The sequence below is a fragment of the Rhinolophus hipposideros genome, assembly GCF_964194185.1.
Source record: "Rhinolophus hipposideros genome assembly, chromosome: 12".
Classification (NCBI taxonomy): Eukaryota; Metazoa; Chordata; class Mammalia; order Chiroptera; family Rhinolophidae; genus Rhinolophus; species Rhinolophus hipposideros.
The window spans coordinates 48684150-48704903 of record NC_138058.1 but is presented as its reverse complement, the minus strand read 5'-3'; the positions used below and the strand labels follow the sequence as shown (position 1 = coordinate 48704903).

Genomic DNA, 20754 nt, shown 5'->3' with positions numbered 1-20754 from the left:
AAAACAATAGAATTAATGAAACCAAAGCTTTTTAAAAAAAAAAAAATCGACAAACCTTTAGCTAGAAATGACTGAAAAAAAGAAGGAAGCCTTAACAGTTTACATCATGTAGTCCTATTGAAAAATGGGCAAAGAACTTGAATAGATACTTCTCCAAAGAGAATACACAGATGTCCAGTAAGCCCAGTAGAAGATTCACATCATCAGGGAAAGGCAAATCAAAACCACAGTGAGAGAGTACTTAATACTCACTGAGATGGCTATAAGTTAAAAAAAGAAAAAGTATTGACAAGGCTGTGGTAAAATCAGGACCCTCATACATTGTTGGTGGGATTGTAAAATGGTGCAGCTGCTATGTTTGTTGATTCCTCACTAAGTTAAACATAAGATAACCATGGGACCCAGCAATTCTACTCCTAGTTATATATTCCAAAAAATTGAAGAGATGTTCAAATGAAAACATATATAGGCAAATGTTTATGGTAGCACTACTCACAATAGCCAAAAGGTGGAAACAGATGTCCATCAATGGATGAATGGATAAACAGGATGTAGTATATTCATACAATGGGATATAATTCAGCCATTAAAAAGAAGAAAGTACTCGAGGTGCTGCCACATGGATTGAACCTTGAAAACACTGGTTAAATAGATGAAGCCAAACACAAAAGAGCACATATTGTATTGCTTCCATCTATGTGAAATATTTGCAATAGGCAAATCTGTGGAGATTAATGCAGATTAATGGTTGATAAGGGTGTGGGAGGAAGGAAGGTTGATAAGGGAAGGGAGGAAGGAAGGAGGGAGGGAGGGAGGAATAAATGGTGACTAATGAGTACAGGGTTTCTGTTTGGGATGATGAAAATATTCTGGAACTGAATAATGGCGATGGTTGCGCAACATTGAATATACTGAATGCCACTGAATGAATGTACCTTTTAAATGGTTAAAATGGTAAATTTTATGTTATGAGTATTTTACATCACAATTTTTTTCAAAAAAAGCTGTAATAAAACAGGAAGTCACCTATTTGGCAGACTAGCACTAGATCTGATGACAAGTGATATTAGCATAATCTGGGAGGTTACTGTACCTTATAATATGTGAAAATTTTCCTGGGAAGTTTCAAAAGATAAATATAGTAGGTCTCCCGCTTCCTCTCTTCTGAGTCATTTGGTCTTTGCTGGGTCATTTGGTCTTTCCATATAAGGAATATCTATATTCCTTAATATAGATACAGGAATCTCTATATTAAGGAAGCACTTTAGATGATTATGATACAGGTGGCCCCAGCTGCTTACTCATATCAACAATGCCGTATTACACCATCATGTGTGGTATTTTAGGCTCTATACGTAAAAGTTTTTTAATCTGTGCTTTTATGAAGAGAAGCAAACAAATATAAGAGTGGCTAGATTTAAAAGTTAGATTTTCTTGTGTGCATGTGAGAAAACTGGGTCTAAACATTCAAAACTGTTCTCTATTACCAAATATTTAAATAAATTTGTCCCTTGAATAGATGTGGCTGTTTTGTTTCTTTGAATCTTCCTGTCCTTCTACTGTATAAATTAAGAAACAGAAGTTACTTTGTATACTTATGGTTTATTAATATGGAATAACATGCTAAGATTTAACATTGATGATTTCTGGGATTTCTAATTAAATATCGATAGAACCTGAGCTGTTTCTGAAAATCAGTGACACGGGGATTTTTGGTTTAATTTGAAGCACAACTTTGGATCATGTGCTTTAAAGATGCTATGTGTGAAGAGCAAACCATTTAGCTAGGTAATGAGTCATGCTGCCATTTAGCAACTTTGCATGGCTTTTCTGTGTTTGTATCAGATTAAATCTTGAGACAGTATTGTATGCTATATACCAGGGGTAGCAGTTTGCTTACTAGTTCCAAACACGAATGAACTTAATTTTTAAAACTCCAATGTTTGAGAAGTCTTTTGAAGTTTGATGTTAAAAAAATTTTTCTTAACCATCTTTAGGCCAGCCAGGCATTCGAGAAGCTATTTCCATGTCCTGTATAACCAATGGGAGTGGTGCAAACAGAAAACCAAGTCATACCAGCTCTGTCTCAGTTGCAAGAAAAGAAACTCTTTCATCTGCTGCTAAAAGGTATCCATTTGTAAGGGGGGGAATCTAACATAGATTGTCTGAATGTGAGATAACTCAGTCTACTTTTGAAATGAATATGAAATAGGTCTTACAGAATTTGAGCGTGTCCTTTGAATTCTCTAACTCTGAATATAGAGACATCCAGCCTATACGCACTCAGTTTACATTCATTGTACCTAGCGAGTTGTGTGAGGCAGCTTTTAGTTGTTAGTAAAGAAAGAAACCAGATTCATTTCATGGTTTTATTTATTTTTTTAACAAGCGTTTGTTGAGATCAGCATCACTATATTTAATGTATTTACACAAATGAATTTTCTGTAGCATTTGATACAGCATGCTTATTTTATTATGAAAGTAGTATAATTGATATACAGTATTATATTAGTTTCAGGTGTACAGCATAGTGATTTGACATTTATATACCTTAGGACATGATCACCACAATAAGTCTAGTACCCATCTGTGACCATGCAGAGTTATTGCACTATTATTGACTATATTCCCTATGCTGTACATTAATTATATCCCTGTGACTTATTTACTTTATAATGCAATTTGTATCTTTTAATTCCCGTTCACCTTTTTCATCCAAATCTGCACTTCCTCCCTTCTAGTAACCATCAGATTGTTTTCTATATCTATGAGTCTGTTTTGTTTGTTTTTAATTCCACATAAGTGAAATCATATGGTATTTGTCATTCTTTGATACAGCATTTTTAAAGGAGAAATAGAATCTTTGATATGTATCTACATTAAGAGAACACTATTATAACTTTTATTCTTCAACTATAACTGTAAAATTAAGGCTTAATTCAAAATACTGTAATACTGTGGGTGTGTGTTTGTGTGTGTGTGTGTGTGTTCGGGGACTGAGGGCAGGAGGACAGTGGAAATACTGCAGTATAAAAGTTTGGTGGATTACAGATTTACATTGTACATATATGTTCTTTTCATCAATTTATTGTTTCATCAAAATTGCTTTTGTGTAATTCCTAGCAAATTATTCCATGTAGAGTTTGGAGAGACCAACAAGAGATCAATTACATAATCTTACAACTATTTTCTTCAAAGAATGCTTGAGGACCTTCAGTAATAGAATAATATTTACAATGTACTGATGGAAAAATGGTTGCCTCAGTAAACCAATGCCAGTGACTGAATTATTCATCAATGTGGATTTATAGATGTTAACCAGACATTTGGCTACAGGAATGGTGAAGAAATGACAAGATCTTTAGACCTTTTCAAAGCCCCTTCTAGAATTGTCGTTGAAATCATTTTCATTACAAAATCTAGACTTTTTCCTCCATAGCATGCCAAAATTTATTACCAGTGCTCCACTTTCAAGAAACAAAGGATAAATTATGAGAAAAACGCATAGTGGAAATTTTTAATACAGCTTTTAATCAACTTCCTTTTGTCCAGTAATAGTTTGGATTTGCCCCATTTTCTTATATAGCTAAAGTATAGTGCAGTGATCAGTATTATGCATGATAGTGACTCAGCAGTTACTATGTGAGTTTGTTACTTTATGATGCAGGGGCTCTGTAATGTTTTGCTTTTAAATAACCCAGCAGGAAATTCTCTTTTAGGTTGTACTGGGCTTACATAAGGTTAAGTAACCTATGCATTCAGGATAGTTTGAAGAACAAGAAGAAGTAATTTCTAACTCTGTTACAAATTTCAAAGTTAGTCGGATATTTTTGAGGTAGAATTATATTTCTCAACACATACTTTTAAAAAATTGAACATGAAGTGGGTACTGAAAGGTATCAGAACTAAATCAGATTAGGAAATGTCACTGTCAAAATTATATTTTAACATTCAAAAATATTATAATGTGATATATTATTTATACGATGTATATTTGTTTAAAATGTCCTTTGATTAAGTAAGAAGTATAGACAGTTGATAGATAGTTTTCTATCCTTCCAACCCCAAATTCAAGTCTTGATTTCATCTGCTTTGCAGTGTTGTCAAAAGTTGCTTGTGTAACGTAAGGAATCTTATCCAGTATGATTGGGAATGGCAGGTGCTTCGTTAATCAAGAGTCAAAGTATGGAATAACAGAATTTATACATAAATATTTTAAATATTTTAACATAAAACTTTACATATATTCATCTGTCAATTTGAATGAGCCTCCCACCCCCTTTTCTATTAGGTTAGTGCAAAAGTAATTGTGGTTTTTGCAATTATTTTTAATCTTTCCAACCGCAGTTACTTTTGTACCAACCTAATAGGTATGCATCACTGCTTAGTTTCCTTATTGACTATCTTGCATAAAATATAACCATAAATCATTTTTATAACTTTTTGTTTCATTTTTTTTAAAAACTGAGTAAGAAATTTAAAACTTACAAAACAATATGAATTAGAACCCATATCTTTATGATTTTTTCCCCTCAATGTCTTACAATTGTCTCACATACACAAAATATAATGTTTTGGGATGTTTTTTTTAGTAACTCATTTTTATAGATTCTTTCCAGAGCATTCAACTTAGTTTTCATAGAAATTACAGTTCTCTTTTCTATGTATATTTTGTCAATTTTCTTTGTATTTAATTAACTTACAATTAAAATAACAAGTATGACTAGCATAAACAGATTCCGGGGAAGAAACAGTTGACTGTTGGTAAGTTTAAAACAACTGGCGGGAGCAGAAGTATACAGAAGAAATGGGAATTAGAGGATAACCTACAAACATGAGCACTCAGTGTGCTTCCAATGTCAGTATGTTTTGTAACGTAATGGGAAGTGTCACTAATGCTCTGATTTTGGTAGGTTGAAGTCAGTTAAGAGTTCTATCGTCCCCCAAAATCTGCCAAGAAGTCATTTTGATTGAAAGGGGCAATCTTCGTAGATAAAATACCTTAGAGTCTTATAAACTCTTCACTGAAGACTTTAATAACTTCAGAATTTTCAAAAAATATCTTCATTGTTGAATGAGAGCAGTGTAAGTTGTATTAGCTGTATGACTTAGGATTTTGAATTCTATAATCACTTTTTCCATCATTTGATATATATTTTTAAGTTGTTTAAATATGTGTTGTTCCATGTTATACTTTATTTTACAGTGGTACAGAAAAAAAGAAAGAAAAACCACAAGGACAGAGAGAAAAAAAAGAGGAATCTCATTCTAATGATCAAAGTCCACAAATTCGAGCATCACCTTCTCCCCAGCCCTCTTCACAGCCTCTCCAAACACACAGACAAACTCAAGAAAGCAAGAATTCTACTCCCACCAAAAGGTTTTAACTGTCCCCAAGTACAGTGCTAGGCAACGGTTGTAATGATACCTAAGTTCTGTGACATGGAAAAAGTTGGCTATCCATGGATTCCAAGAGAAAGCTGGGTGGCTTTTTTTTTTCTTTCTTCGTTGCTGTAATCTATATTTTAGCACGTTGGGAAATGAAGATTTAAGGTCAACAAGATTTCTCAGTTAAAACTGGGGAAAAAACTAAGTTATAAACAGTTTGATGAAAGAAAGGAAGAAATAACCTCAAACCAAAACAGTGTTTTTATAATAAAATTATAGAACTTTAAAAATTTACGTATAACTGTGCATAAATTTATAGCCATATATAATTTAAAAATTGCCATATATAATTATCCTCTCCACATTTGGGCATCATTACAACCATCAACTTGCAGTGGCCCCTCTCAGCAAATGGCTCTTCGCTGTGACTGCATCTCAGTTTCGGTTTTGGGAGGATAAGTTCTTCCTTGAGTAGAAAAATGAATCCATTTCACCTGGTCTTTTCTATGCTAAAGGCTTGCTTGAGGGCTTCTCTGTGTCTGTAATAATTAATATTTTAAAGTTACGAGAGGGGGAGAAGGAAGAAACGTTCTAACAATGTGTGTGAGCCTAAATTGGGGATCTAAAACTGCATGCTGAGAGGTCAGTGCTACAGCTGCCTTGTAATCAAATGTTTACATCAACTTAATGACATTTGCCTGCTTTAGAAATGCTGGTTCCAGCTGTGTGATTAGGTATAGATGTACTTTATCATCATACTTCTGTTTGGAAATCTTAGGAAATTTTAAACCGTTCCCAGAACTGGCTAGGATTTTAGTAAAATAAATGACAATCATTCCTAAAAATTTTTATAATGTATTTTATTTGATCAGTTTAATATTTTGCCTCAAGTCTCTAATGGAAATTTGAGAAAACAAAAAACCCTTCACTTCATTGATGCATGTTTAACTTTTTGAAAATGCTCTCTCTGTGTATCACGCAGATTCTTATGCTATCTAAATGGTTTGTAATTCTTTTGCCTGTTCTCATACGGAGTTTTTCTTGGATATAGCTCATTAATGTTATGCAACTTTGGAGTGTGTGTGATTAAAGGTGGCTTTTTTAATAATAAATCTCTTTAAGGTTCTAATTTAACTTGGTATCTTCTTTGTTCCAGACTTTTTTTCAGCTTCTTAAGGTCTCTTGGAAATGTGCTTGCCATTCTGAATTGCTCTTTGGATATACTGTTTCAAGAAGTCTTGAAGACTGGATGAGTTGTAAGATAGTTAGCAATGCAGCCAAAAACTCATTTATAAATGTAAAAATTTCAGTTATAAGTATATGGAATTAGTATTGATAATACAACATTCTTGTGTTAAATCGTATGTAGTTCTGGTCATGGGTAAAATTGTCTCTAAAAGATACAAACAAGTTTTAGTCCCACAGTTTATTTAGAAATTGTCATGTTTACCATATATAACGAGGACATAAAAAACAAAAATAGCCTTGTAATGACTTAGGAAAAAGTACGTTTTTTCATAGATTCACACAGTTTCACAAATTATGAGAAATAATGCTTCTTGCAGATTTAAGCACATGGTTTTTTTTCCCATTAACAACAACAAAAGTACATTTTTTAAAAACTCAGGTAATATTTGTTCTAATGAATCTTCTAAATAATAGTGACAATTATAAGAGTTTGGCCATTGCCTTGCGTAACTCCTTCACTCATCCAGGCAGAACCTTTCAACTAATCCTTCCTTCTCTTTTCTGGATTAGCTTTAGGAAATGTTAATTGCTGTTTTATGTACTATGTACACTGTAAATTACATGTCATTTTACTGAGAATTTTTCTCTAAGAATTTAATATGTTTCTTCCAGCATAAAACGAACACCAACAACTGAAAAGTCACATAATTCGTGGGAAAATTCAGATGATAGCCGTAATAAATTATTGAAGGCTGTTTCAACATCAAAATTAATATCAAAAGTTATAAAAAATACAGACAAGTAAGTATTATGCTTTCTGAGTTGTATCTAAAAGTTAATAATTATATGCCTATCATATTTGCATGTATAATTAAATGCTTAGCTTGAATCCTTTTTTAAAAAAACCTATATTATAATTTTATGTTTTTTTCTTCTAAGTGCATTTATTTTGTTAAATGTTCTAGAAAAGGCGATGTCTTCCTGTTAATGCTTCTCAACTCACATAATAAATCAGTGGTCCCATAAGATTTGAGTGTTTTTCATAAGTTCTTTCTATGCTTTCATCATTTAGGTAATCTTATAGAATATCCATTGTTCTATAAAATAATATATATATTAGTAGTTGAGACCAGTGAGAAGCTTTTTAAAATACTGAAGCTTTTAAAAATCACTTCTAGAGATTTATCTGGGATATGGCCTAGGCACTGAACCTTTTACAATTTCTTCAGGTGATTCTGATGATCAGCCAAATAAAATTATAAAATAAATGTCTTTAAATTCCTTTTGTAGGCATAAAGATGTCATCATCAACCAAGGTAAATAAATCCCTTTTTAAAAATATTTATGTTGCTTTTCTACATCAGTTAAATTATTACTAATTGATAGGAATATTGACTGTTTTCATTAACTGTACTTTATTAGCTCATAATAAGTAAAGAGAAGTGCATTATTATAGTCATTTAAGAAATGCTCAGTTTTTATTGTAAGATATGTCATTTTTGTCTCAACCAGCAAAAATGTCAACCCGTGAAAAAAACAGCCAAGGTAAGAATAAGCTGCGTAGTTGGTCGCCTTCTAAGTTAATTTCTTCCTGGATCTCTTATTTGGCTTTTCATTATTTACACTACCGACTTTCCTCTAAATAAAGGAAATATGGTAATTTGAACTGGTGAATCCATCTACTTTTCTAAAAATCCGTCTTATTTCTGTGAGCTCTGGAGATTCAAGGTCAACAGTAGAAATAAGCACATTATTACAAAGAGGTATAAAACACGGAAATTTCCCTTTTTCAAAACAATAAAAGTTGTACTTAGAAAAGCCATTTAAAAGATTGATAAATTTTAACTCAACTTCCTGTCTTGCCAACTTCATTGCAAATAATCACTCATTTCTTAAAGCTCAGACTGAAAATATTATATAATGAGTCTAGCAAATCCATTTCCTCTTAAATTTTTTTTATAATTTCTGACTACTTGCTGTTGTTGGCTTGTTCTGACCAAAAGAAGAGCAGACTTTCTGTAAATATGTATTTAATTGCAAAGTAGGGAAGTTTTATACATTAGTTTTACATTCTCCTTAGATTGCCTGCAAATTAATTGAAGCATGCTGTCTAAATGAAAGCATGTCCTTTCTGTGCATGCTTTTTATAGTTCATTTCTATGTATCATAATTAGTTTTATTTTCTGGGCTATTATATTAACAATGTGGTTAAAATTTTTGTTAGAGATTTCACTTGACTCCTATGGAATTTTACTTTCTTTGGTTCTAATAGGAAAAGAAATATTTATTTGTAATCTTCTTTGGATCATTTGTTTTTACACAGAAATTTTAAATGAAGTTGATTTTAGCTGGCGTTCTTCTCGGTCTTACTTTCTCCCTCTTTTATAATTAAATATAGGTTAAGTAATGGTTGAAATACTTTAAGGAAAAAATGAGATTTTATTTACAAAGACAACTCTTACTATTACATAGCAAAACATTTTTTAAAAATACAAGCAGTGATATTTAGTGGAAAAAGTAGTGAATAAGAATCTCTGTGTTTAGTGCTTGGTCCTGACTCTTCTACATAATAGCCTTGTGACCTAAGCAAAATGACAATGTCTGAGAATTTTCTAATCTGAGAATAACTATGAAAGCTTACTTCACCTGACTTTTGAAGGATAAAATAATATATATGAAAATACTTTAAAAATAGAAGACACTGTAAGTATTAAAAAATGCTATTATTATTATTACATGTTTTGGTTAAAGAGCTTAAGTTTTATAAAATCCTTCTAGGGTAAATGAGAACGGGCTACCTGCCTCTTTCTCATGTGGTGGTATGTTCTTTGGAAGGAAAAAGGAACTTAAGTTTACCATATAAGTGAGTGGTTTGTGTTGGTGACAGTTTTCAAAAATCTTCAGGTACCGTGTTTCCCCGAAAATAAGACCTAGCCAGACAATCAGTTCTAATGTGTCTTTTGGAGCAAAATTAATATAAGACCTGGTTTTATTTTACTATAAGACTCGGTAATATAATATAATATGATATAATATAATTAATATAATGCCCGGTCTTATATTAATTTTTGCTCCAAAAGATGCATTAGAGCTGATTGTCCGGCTAGGTCTTATTTTCAGTGAAACAGGGTATGTAGGTAAATAAATGTATGTAAAAGGGGAGGGTTTTGCTACGGAAGCATCACTAATCAGGTTTTTAGCCCATGTCTGTGAATAAGGTAGGAATGAAAAGCTAGAAAGGCATATAGAAAAATAAATTAAATTCTGTTACAAGAATTTTAACTCAAAAAGATTGTCCAAGATGTTGCAGTTTAATCTTGTCAAATGTTGCTTGCATTTAGCCTTATTTTTGGAATTTTAGCCTATTCCTTTGCTACTTTAATCAGCTACCATGTTGCCCCGAAAATAAGACCTAGCCAAACAATCAGTTCTAATGCATCTTTTGGAGCAAAAATTAATATAAGACCTGGTCTTATTTTACTATAAGACCCGGTATGATATGATATGATATGATATGATATGATATGATATGATATGATATACCAGGTATAGTATAATATAAATAATATAATATAATATAATATAATATAATATAATATAATATAATATAATATAATACCAGGTCTTATATTAATTTTTGCTCCAAAAGACCATTAGAGGGGCCGGCCTGGTGGCTCAGGCGGTTAGAGCTCCGTGCTCCTAACTCCGAAGGCTGCCAGTTCGATTCCCACACGGGCCAGTGGGCTCTCAACCACAAGGTTGCCGATTCAACTTCAAGAGTCCCCCAAGGGATGGTGGGCAGCGCCCCCTGCAACTAAGATTGAACACGACACCTTGAGCTGAGCTGCCTCCCAGATGGCTCAGTTGGTTGGAGCGCATCCTCCCAACCACAAGGTTGCCGGTTTGACTCCCACAAGGGATGGTGGGCTGCACCCCCTGCAACTAGCAACGGCAACTGGACCTGGAGCTGAGCTGTGCCCTCCACAACTACAATTGAAAGGACAATAACTTGACTTGGAAAAAGTCCTGGAAGTACACACTGTTCCCCAATAAAGTCCTGTTCCCCTTCCCCAATAAAATCTTCAAAAAAAAAAAGAACCAAGAGTAAGAAAAATGAACCAATTGGTAGTATTCAAGTGATAATGTCTGTTTAAAAAAAAAAAAAGACCATTAGAGCTGATTGTCCGGCAAGGTCTTATTTTCGGGAAAACACGGTATATCCTATCTGCAGTATACTCTTACCTCTAGAGTGTACCTTCAGGGAGAACTCTTGTGCTTCAGGCTGTTAGGTAGCTCAGGCCTCACTGAAATTGAGACAGAGTCTATAGAGAGAAGTGGATGGATTCTAGGCGGTTTAGGAGTTAGGTGGAGTATAAGAGATAACAGAGGGAATCTTTGAAAAGCTAGATTGAGCAGCTAGGTCAGAGGCATCTATAAGTAAGGTACGTTTGATGAGGACTAAATGTACAGAAAAGAATTAAGAGTTTGGTTTTGGACAGTTACACTTGAGTTGTCTATAAGACTTAATCTGCCTGCAGAGGTGTATAGCAAGCAACATAGTGTAGGTGTTTAATTTAAATATATGCATTTTGGAGTCCAGAGACTGGATTCACCATTATTTAGCTATGTGACCTTGAGGTTACTTCACCTCCTTAAGTCTTGTTTTCTCATCTATAATTGAGACAATAATAAACCCTCAAAGGATTATTATTAAAATTAAAGCTAATGTGTTTATACATAGTACCAAGTAAATTTTAGTTTTTAATATATATGTCTGGCTGTAAAATTTTGTACTCAAATGTATAAGGCGAAGATGATCATTAAATAGATGATCTCTGATATAAATTGTAGATGTATTTTTAAAGTTTGGTATTCGTTTTGCATAGCATATTTCACAATACAGTTTCTAACGTGTCAGATATTAATCCAAAATATGTGTCATTTTCGGACAGTCTCTTAAAAATATGATTTATTGGTTTCTTTAGCTCTTTTTTGACAATGACAAGTGTGGCTTGCTCCAAGCCATCTAATTTGATTTGGGAAGAAGCCTACTTACATTTGGTACATATAGGTGAGTGGTAGCAGGGAAAACTTAATGTCAAAGGCCTGGACTTCAGCCACAGTAGAGAAGACCTGTAAAACTGCATATTCTGATCAGCACTTAGGCAGGAAGAAGGAACCGCGGATGAAAGCAATAGGAAGTGGACTGGGATGTACGCGGGGCAATTTCTGAGGCTACGTGTGGGTGGAAGGACAGGTTATACCACTAAAAAGGGGCTCTTACTGACAGACCTTTATCTACACTCAAATCCCAGAAGCATAAACCCGTTTCATTACTCTTCTCCCTAATTCTGGTGGATTCTACTCCCATTGAAAGAGAAATAAAGACTTAGTACATCAAGTTAAACTGAATTTTTCCTATGAGACGATTTATTGTCAGATGTAGCAGTTAAGTTCTGGCGCAGCATTATTCATTTGGTTAAATTATTGATTGGAAAGTTTTTTGAGCTAACTTGGGGGACTATAAGCACCTTTTGTAAAATTATCTATTTGGAAAAATACATAATAGTCTGACAGATTTTGTAATAAGCAAAATGAGTACAGCCTGTAAGCTTGAGTTATCGAGTATATTACAATTTTTTCAATATGGAAAGTAAGTGTCACATGCCCTTATTTCTAGACATGTTACTGTTTTTTTCAGGCTTGAATATTAAATCATTTTTCCCTTGTAGCGTCGAAAACTTGTGCTGTTTAGAATTAGCACATAATTAATTATCTGAACATGTTTAGAACCTGAATGACTCAGATCCCTACTGGAGAGAAATCTGATTAATTGAGGAAAGGGAACTCAGCAATCAGCAAATCACGCTCTGACTTCCTCTTATAGTGCATCTGACTGCTCTAAGATTAGATTCATTCTTGCTTAACTACGGAATCGATGCAGTAATATCCTGACTACAGGTGTGTTTAAATGGAAGAATATCATTATAGTATCTTTGAAAATTGAGAAGCACTTGGCTATTATTAGCTGTTTAGCTACCTGTCAAAATGACTTCGGATAAAAAATACTTTAAAAGTCATTTTGAAATACATACTGTCTAAAATCCTTTGGTAATTTGTTATAGCTAAACAGTTGTTCAAGTAATCTAAAAATATAAAATCGTTTACAAAATTGGAGGGGAAAATCTAAATAATCGTCCTTTTAAAAGCTGTCGCAGTTCTGATGTGTTTCTTTATTGTTCTTTATCAAATACATATTTTAAAATTCAGTAATTTAACAAGTATTTATTGAATGCTTGTTTTGTCAAGTCCTGTCTTAGGCACTCAGAGATTCAGCAGTTACAATGTCTGAACTCTGTGGAACTTAGATTCTATATATAAGAAGTGGATAATAAATATTTAATATGTCAGGTAATACATACTGGGAAAGAATAAGGAGAGTAGAGAATTGCTATTTTATACAGAGTAGTCAGGGAAGACATTTCTGATAAAGTGATATTTGAGCTACCTGAAGGAAGTGAGTGAAATATGTAGCTGTCTGGAGAAAAGCATTTAATGAGAAGAGAAGACTAGATGTCAGTGAACCCTGAGGCAAGAGCTTTCTTGCTATGTTAAGGAACAGTGAGGTCATTGATCATAGTATGCATGCAATTTTGTATTTGTTCACCATTACATTTATAAAATATAGGTTCATTCTAAGCAACAGGAGCTTCATTAGGCACCTCCCTTAGGAAAGGGAAGCAAAAATGGTTTAGTGGAAAGAATGTACTAGAAACATGAGACCTAGTTCGAGGTGAAATGACCTGTACCACAGACATTTATAGAATCAGAATCCTATCATGACTAAAATTAAGAGTGTAAGTTGGGAAGGAGAAGCTCAAAATTCCATTTGCCAAATTTTAAAAAAATGAAACATTGGTCATCTGATCAATTTTAAAAAAATGAAACATTGGTCATCTGATCATTTTTTTTCTATGACTCTGAGTCCTTGAACCTCAGTCCCTCACATAGAATTAGGCTTGTACTAGACATCACTAAGGGTCTCTAATTAATAACTTTTTGAAGGCTCTTTTTTTGCAGCAAATAGAAAAATGGAGGGCAGCCCCTGTTCCTTCACTAACTTGTTTTAATCTACCTTTTAAAGAATTTGAATGCAGGTGCTTTTGTTCAGTGCCCTGTGTTGTTTTCTGACCTGTTGACTCCGGGCATGTTCTGTCCAAAACCCTATCATACCCGTGTGAACAGCATTGTATCTGAAAGAGCTAAAATTTACCTATAAAATATATAAGAGGGTAGTGTCCTACTGGTACTGTATATCATGTTACTTATTGAGACGGAGGGAGTATATTGTTACCTGCTGAGAGAGTGTGCAATTTGAGACAAACCAAAAAGTCAAAAGCCCTTAATTGAGCTATGGATAGTATCTTTCCTTTTTAGTACTGAGATGGTACCCAAAAGTTTACAATTCCAGAATTTAGAGTGTGAATAAGGAGGAAGGGCAGGAAACTGAATACTGCATTTCCAAAAAAAAGCTTCTAAAATTTAGATCTTGGGCCTTTTAAAATAGGCTATATGAACATTACTTAGATCCTTAGGTCTGGGCTTCTTCAAATATTCTTTATTTTAAAAGGAAACGAAAAATGGAACCTCTCTCTATTGGAGATTTTTAAAAGCCCAATGAAGCAAAGATCTGAGTTCTTGATGTTGTGGGTAAGTCTTCTAGATTAAAATACGTTTAAAGGCTGTCGAACTTTTCAAAAACTATCCCAACTTCTAAGAATGTGTTCTTGTTGTCCCTTTTCCTTATTTTTAGCTGAGAAAAAAAAGCCCGACTGCCCCCTTTGGACATGGAGAACATGACTTTTCACAAGAGAACATCTAGTTTTGTGAATATTTATTTTATTCTGGTTAAACACTTTTTGCCCATACTGTATTTTCACAACCATAGACATAATTTTTTTTTTAAAAGCTGTACTAAAAAATGCACTTAACCAAGAAAATCTCCATTCCTCAAACATGCCACTTAACTGAGATGGAGATAGCATGATTACAGATCCATTTTGTCCAGAAATGGCAATTAGACTCCATGGTGTGTTGCTCATTCTGACATTTTCCTGAAGCACTTTGAAAAGTATTTTGAAACTTGTGATAGGCTTAGCAGTTGATCAGTGACATATACCAAGATTTCAAGAAAAGGCATAGTAAATCGTGTGCCACATTCCTGAACTATACTCACAATTGGTTCTTCAAAGAACAGTTTCACCAAAAATATTCTGTTGATTATTTCATTTAAGAATGCTTTTTAAACTTTTTAAAGATTGTGAAGTAGTTTAATGTCTAAAAATGTGTGCTAATAATACAGCAATCACACATGTACTGACCACCCAGATTTATTAGATCTTTATGTTTTGCTTTATTTTACTCAGTTTTTGAAAAAAGAAAGCATTAAAGGTAAAATTGCAGTCTCTCTTTAATCTGTTTATTAGAATTTCATATACAGGTTTTTATTGTTCCTCTGGGGCTTCCTGATTCTCTTTATTATATTTAGTTGAGAAAAGAGTAGAGGGATAAATATTTTGATATTTGAAGTATATTTTATGAATTAAAAAAAAAATTAAATCCAACTTGGTATATTCAGATGAAATGAAAAATTTTTTCGTTTATTTAGTACTTAAAATAACTTTTCTTAGGGATATAAATGAATGAGTTGAGGGAGTTTTTAAAGTACAACTATATTTTGCTTAGTTCAGAGAAGTTTTCAGCAATACGAGGTCTGATGACAATTAAGTTCGTGAACTTGCCACCGTGCGCTTATATTGGTAGCACTGTACAAACGGCTTGGTAAGATTTCATAACCTTGGTATATCAGTGTCTCACAGCTGTGTTCGTGTTGACGTGTGGTGGGGTCTTCCTGAGTGGCGTTCATTATTGTTATTGCGTGTTTTTGTGTGCCGTTGCGAGAATGTCTGACCTTGAATTATAGCAACGAACAAACATTAAATTACTTGTTAAAGGTGGCAAGAGTGGAAGTGAAATCAGCAGTATGTTAGTACAAGTTTATGGGGATAATGCCAAGAAGAAAATGGCAGTGTACAAATGGATTAAATGTTTTCCTGAGGGGAGAGAACGTCTCTGATGAAGAGTGGTCAGGGTGGCCAGTAACGAACAGAACTGACGAAAACATTACAAAAATTTGTCGAATTGTGCGTCAAAATCGTTGGCTGACTGTAAGAAGCATAGCAGACCAAATAATCATTGATGGAGAAACAGGAAAATCTTGACAGAAAATCTTTTCATGAGAAAGATGTGTGCAGAATGGTCCCAAAGGAGCTCACTGATGAACAAAAGCAAAGGAGAGTTGAAGTTTGCCAAGACCTTTTGGAGAGGCAAAACGATGTTTTGGGCCGTGTTATCACTGCTGATGAAACATGGGTGTACCAATACGACCCTGAAACAAAGCATCAAAGTGCACAATGGAAGTCAGCCAATTCTCCACGATCAAAAAAGTTCCATCAGTCCAAATCAAGAGTGAAAGTGATGTTGCTGACCTTTTTTGATATCAGAGGGATTATTCATTATGAATTTGTACCAACTGGACTAACAGTTAACTAAGGTCCACTACTTGGAAGTGCTGAAAAGGCTGTGTGAAAAAGGTAGATGAAAACAACCTGAACTTCTCGCCAACAATTCATGGCTCTTGCGTCACAACAATGCACCAGCTCACACGGCTCTGTCTGTGAGGAGTTTTTAGCCAGTAAACAAATAACTGTATTGAAACACCCTCCCTACTCACCTGATCTGGCCCCCAATGACTTCTTCCTTTACCCAAAGATTAAGGGAGTATTGAAAGGAACACATTTTGATGACATTCAGGACATCAAGGGTAATACCACAACAGCTCTGATGTCCATTCCAGAAAAAGAGCTCCAAAATTGCTTTGAAGGGTTGACTAGGCAAGTGTTGGTGCATAGCTTCCCAAGGGGAGCACTTCGAAGGTAACCGCAGTGATATTCAGCAATGAGGTGTGGAGCACTTTTTCTAGGATGAGTTCACGAACTTAATTGTTAGACTTTGTATAGCAAGTCTTTTAGAAGTTTTATATATTCTATATTGTTGGAATAGACTTCTTTCCTATCTTTTCCCAAAGAAAGACTTTTTCAGGCAGTAAAATAATCTAAAATGCTTAAGTAAACTCCCATATCTGATATATTCAGGTAATTTTATGACAATCACAGTTGTAAACAAAAACAGCAAAGAGAAATCTGAGTAAAGGAGGTTTAGGTTCAAGAAAGCAGTTAACTGCAAGTTGATTTATTATGGTAATTAGTATGAGTTGATTAGCTGATGTCTCTGTTATAAGCTCTTAAGGGGCTAGGTTCACATCTCTCACATCTTCATTGTGCACCCTCAAATACCCCCCGCCCCCAATGTAATTAAAATTCCAACAAAATTTATCAGTCAGTAGAGCTCTGCCTATAGAACAAAGAAAATTAAGGTAGTATATTAGTACTTGGTCAAATTTTCAGATTTGGGTTCTTATCCTAGCCAGTAAAACTAATTGCGTAATATTTGGCAAACACTACAAATAAGAATTTTTTGAAATCTGTCAGATAGGAAGATTAGTGAATTTAACCTACTTCACTAATCTTATTAAATTCACTCATTGGTGAATTTACATTCTGAATTTAACCCACCCCTTTTTAAATTTGGGAATCTACATTTTTTATGATCTATTTTTACAGCTAGACCTTTGTAAAAGGATGAAATTCAGATGTTATGATAGTACAAATCAAATTCCCGTTCAAAAGTCCAAAGATCCTTACAGATTATATTCTTTCATTGGAATTTTAAAAAATTGTTACTACAGAATAGCTGGGTCATTAACTGGTACTTGAAATCTTTTGTTTGAAAATAAATTATTTTTTAGAAAAGATTTTAGCTTACCTGAAATGGTCTTTGTCACTTTCTACTATAAAATTGTAGTCAGTATTTCTAGCATCTTGTTTACCTGTCTATCGTTTAGCTCTGTGAAGAATAGAACTGGTAATATCAGAGAAAAAACTCAAACTAAATAAAGATTCTTTAATTTTCTGTCTGTTTGCTGGAATTAGAATCACACTCTACATGCTACATTTTAGTGAAATATAAAATTCAAATTCCAGTTTGGGTAGACTATTTAGTTCTAAAGATTGTAAAACTAAAAAAAAAAAAAAAAAAAATGGATTCTGAAAGTAAAACTTTTAGAGAGAGAGGTGCTTTAAATGGTGGGCATTCTCAAAGTTCTGCAGGCTTTCTACAGGCAGTAGTACCCATTCCACAAGTAACTGTAGTCAGCGTCCAAACCGCTGACGCTCTGCTGTTGTATTTGAAGGGCTTTATTTATTTATTTCTAAATAGAGAGACTGTGAGAAAAAGAACTGGAAGTACTGATCCTGAGCACAGTCCTAGTGCTGACTCCCTTCTCCCTCTGCCTGAAGTTTTCTTTCCACTTTATCATCTGGCAAAGATTAAGACGATTTGATAAGCATCTTTTAAAATGTATAAACAACTTCATATATCAGTTATTTAAATCAGTATGAATCATTTCAGCAGTACTGCTTTTCTTAGAACCCCTGAGATAACTATCTCACAAAGTTTGGATTGAGAATATGAAGATCATTTTGCAATTTGGAGCACTCTGGGGAACAGGACAGCCTAGGGGAGATGCTAAAGCAGAAGAGTAACAAAACCTGAGGAGACTGAAGAGGAAGTGCTAGGAGGTGTGCAGAAGGATGTAGAAAGGAAAGTGTAACATCAAGTATTTCAAATTTTTGCCTAGCATTCACTCTTCTCAAAGATAACAGAGCAGGAAGAGCATCTTCGTCATCTATTTTACTCTCTGATTTCTTACTGTTGGCTCCACAGCTTAAGCTAGTATTATTTGGATCATGAGTAAGCTATGTTGTCAGGTAATTGGACCCGGACTAGCCTCAGGACCTCACCATTGTCTGAACAGTATTGTCCAACAAAAATATGATATATAACACATGTAATTTAAAATGTTCTGTTAGCTACATTTTAAAAACTAAAAAGACAGAGGTAAGATTAAGTTTAATGTATTTAACCCAGTCTATCCGGAGTATCATTTCGCTGTGTGATCAATATATAAAAATCATTAATGAGATGTTCTACCTTTTTTCATACTAAGTCTTCAAAATCTGGTGTGTATTTTACACTTAACAGCATATTCTCCATTCAGACGAGCCACATTCAAAGTGTTCAATAACCAGTGGCTGTCATTTTGGACAGTGCAGATATAGAACATAATTTTAGAATGAAAATGTTTCCCAAGTTCTAAATAATAGACAAAATTTTGGAATGCGGTCTAAAAGCTCATTTGACCTCTCTGAGCCTTTGTTTCCCCTTCTGTAAAAGTGGATTGGACTAAGTGAGCTCTAAGATTTCTTTCAGTTCTAATATTTATAAGTGTCTAGAGAAATGAACCAACAGCATTTATGGTATTTTTATTAACAGTATACCACAAAATTTCTTTTATCATTTAGCTATCATTGATCAGATTCAATTACGAATATTTTATTTGAGCATATATAAGCTAGTAAGTGGTAAAGCTAGGATTCAAACCAAGGTGTGTCTTTATCACCAAACTTCCCATTCTCTTCTCTGTATTGTACACCTCCCTCTCAGTCCCAGGAATTTTCATGGTGACAGGGTAGGAGATAAAATGATGAGATTAATTACATTTTGGTAAGCAGCAGCTTTATTGTTGAATACTGATAACCCTATGCTATGTTTACTAATTATCATGAGATAGACAATTTTAATAATTTCCTTACATTCTTTTTCTGGACCACCAGGCTTTTTAATGTTACTGATCTCATACTCTTCTTTGACCAGTCCCATAGCCCATCCCATCCCCTTGAGTTTGACAGCTAGAAAGTAGCATTGGGATAAAACAAACAAATTTTGACTGTTACCTGACAGCCTCAAGAAAAAGTCTACGGTGAGAATTTGACTCAACAATGATTGACAAGGAAAGAGGCTCATCTATATATTTTACCTAATTCCCAAGGTAAAGACTGTCTTCTGAAAAAAAGAGGCTGCAAACTAGTGACCCTGTGTGCTGTATGCAGGCCAAAGCTGTGTTTTCACATGATATCTTATTTTCCCTTTTTTGGAAAAGGAGTAAACATTTTAAAACTGCAGATTTTGCAATAAATTATAGGTATCCTACTCTTGAAAAATGAGATCTAGCAACACTGAACCCACGGGTTTCATAGAGTTGACTAGCTTCTGCCTCCCTGAGATGGGGTGTGCTAGTGCCCCACCCCCAACCAATCATCCTGTGTTCTCCCACTGCTCTCATTTTGCATTTCCTGCCTGGGCCTGGAGATATTTGAGTTTGCAACCCTGTTTTAAAGTGTGCATGCTAGAATCAGCAGAATTGTGGCTTATTTGTCTACACTTGTTGTTCTGTGGACAGTCACTTTAAAGCTTATTAAGAGATATTACTGTGTGTTGAATCATGTTTTATAAGCAATTCCTAGACACTGTTTAGAGTGGTCACAAATCATTATCAACAGGAAGGGAATTAAATATTGTTGAGAACATCATATTTTACGTCACAGCATGATGCCTTATTTGATCGGTTATAATTCCAAATAGTAGTAGTGGTAGTGCTTTATGTATTAGGAAAAATGATGCCAAAGTCACATAGCCAGTAAGTATCCCAATCAGTCTTTTTCCAAAGCTCATGTTCTTTCCACTATAATGTATTGCCTGCCTCTCAGTCCCAGGAGTTGTTTGCATTGCCTAAATTGTGTACTTGGCCTCCAGCATACATACTGGCAGTATGCAGGCAGGGAAAGCATGTACATCTTAACATGCATTGCCGCTTTATATTATACTAGGAGAGCTGACAAGCACTAGATAGATAGTTCCTTTGCTTTTACTTAGTTGCTTGTGCTGCTTGACAATTTATGAAGATACCAATACAGTATTCTGAGCTGTCTGTATTAGCAAAGGAGAGCATTTTCTTTTTTTTGATACTATGCCTAACCTGTTCCCTTTGCTGGATGTACAATCTCTTCTAAGTGGTGATAGAAGCATTTATTAGCTGTTTCATTTTTTTCATTCAGAAAGCATTATGACATACACCTCTGATCAGAGATCCTGGAAGAA

The 20754-nt window shown here is 34.2% G+C and overlaps 1 protein-coding gene across 6 annotated transcripts in view; it reads left to right on the top strand.

The window, feature by feature from the left end:
• EML4 (EMAP like 4) overlaps nt 1-20754 on the top strand; it is a 142076-nt gene that overhangs the window by 70502 nt on the left and 50820 nt on the right. For 2 of the 6 annotated variants that reach the window (XM_081068773.1, XM_081068772.1), the window contains exons 3-7: nt 1998-2127; nt 5207-5380; nt 7249-7377; nt 7867-7892; nt 8089-8121. In XM_081068773.1, coding sequence (XP_080924899.1) covers nt 1998-2127; nt 5207-5380; nt 7249-7377; nt 7867-7892; nt 8089-8121 — 492 coding nt within the window. The remainder of the gene's footprint in view (nt 1-1997; nt 2128-5206; nt 5381-7248; nt 7378-7866; nt 7893-8088; nt 8122-20754) is intronic. The other 4 variants (XM_081068775.1, XM_081068774.1, XM_081068776.1 and 1 more) reach the window with 3 other exon arrangements.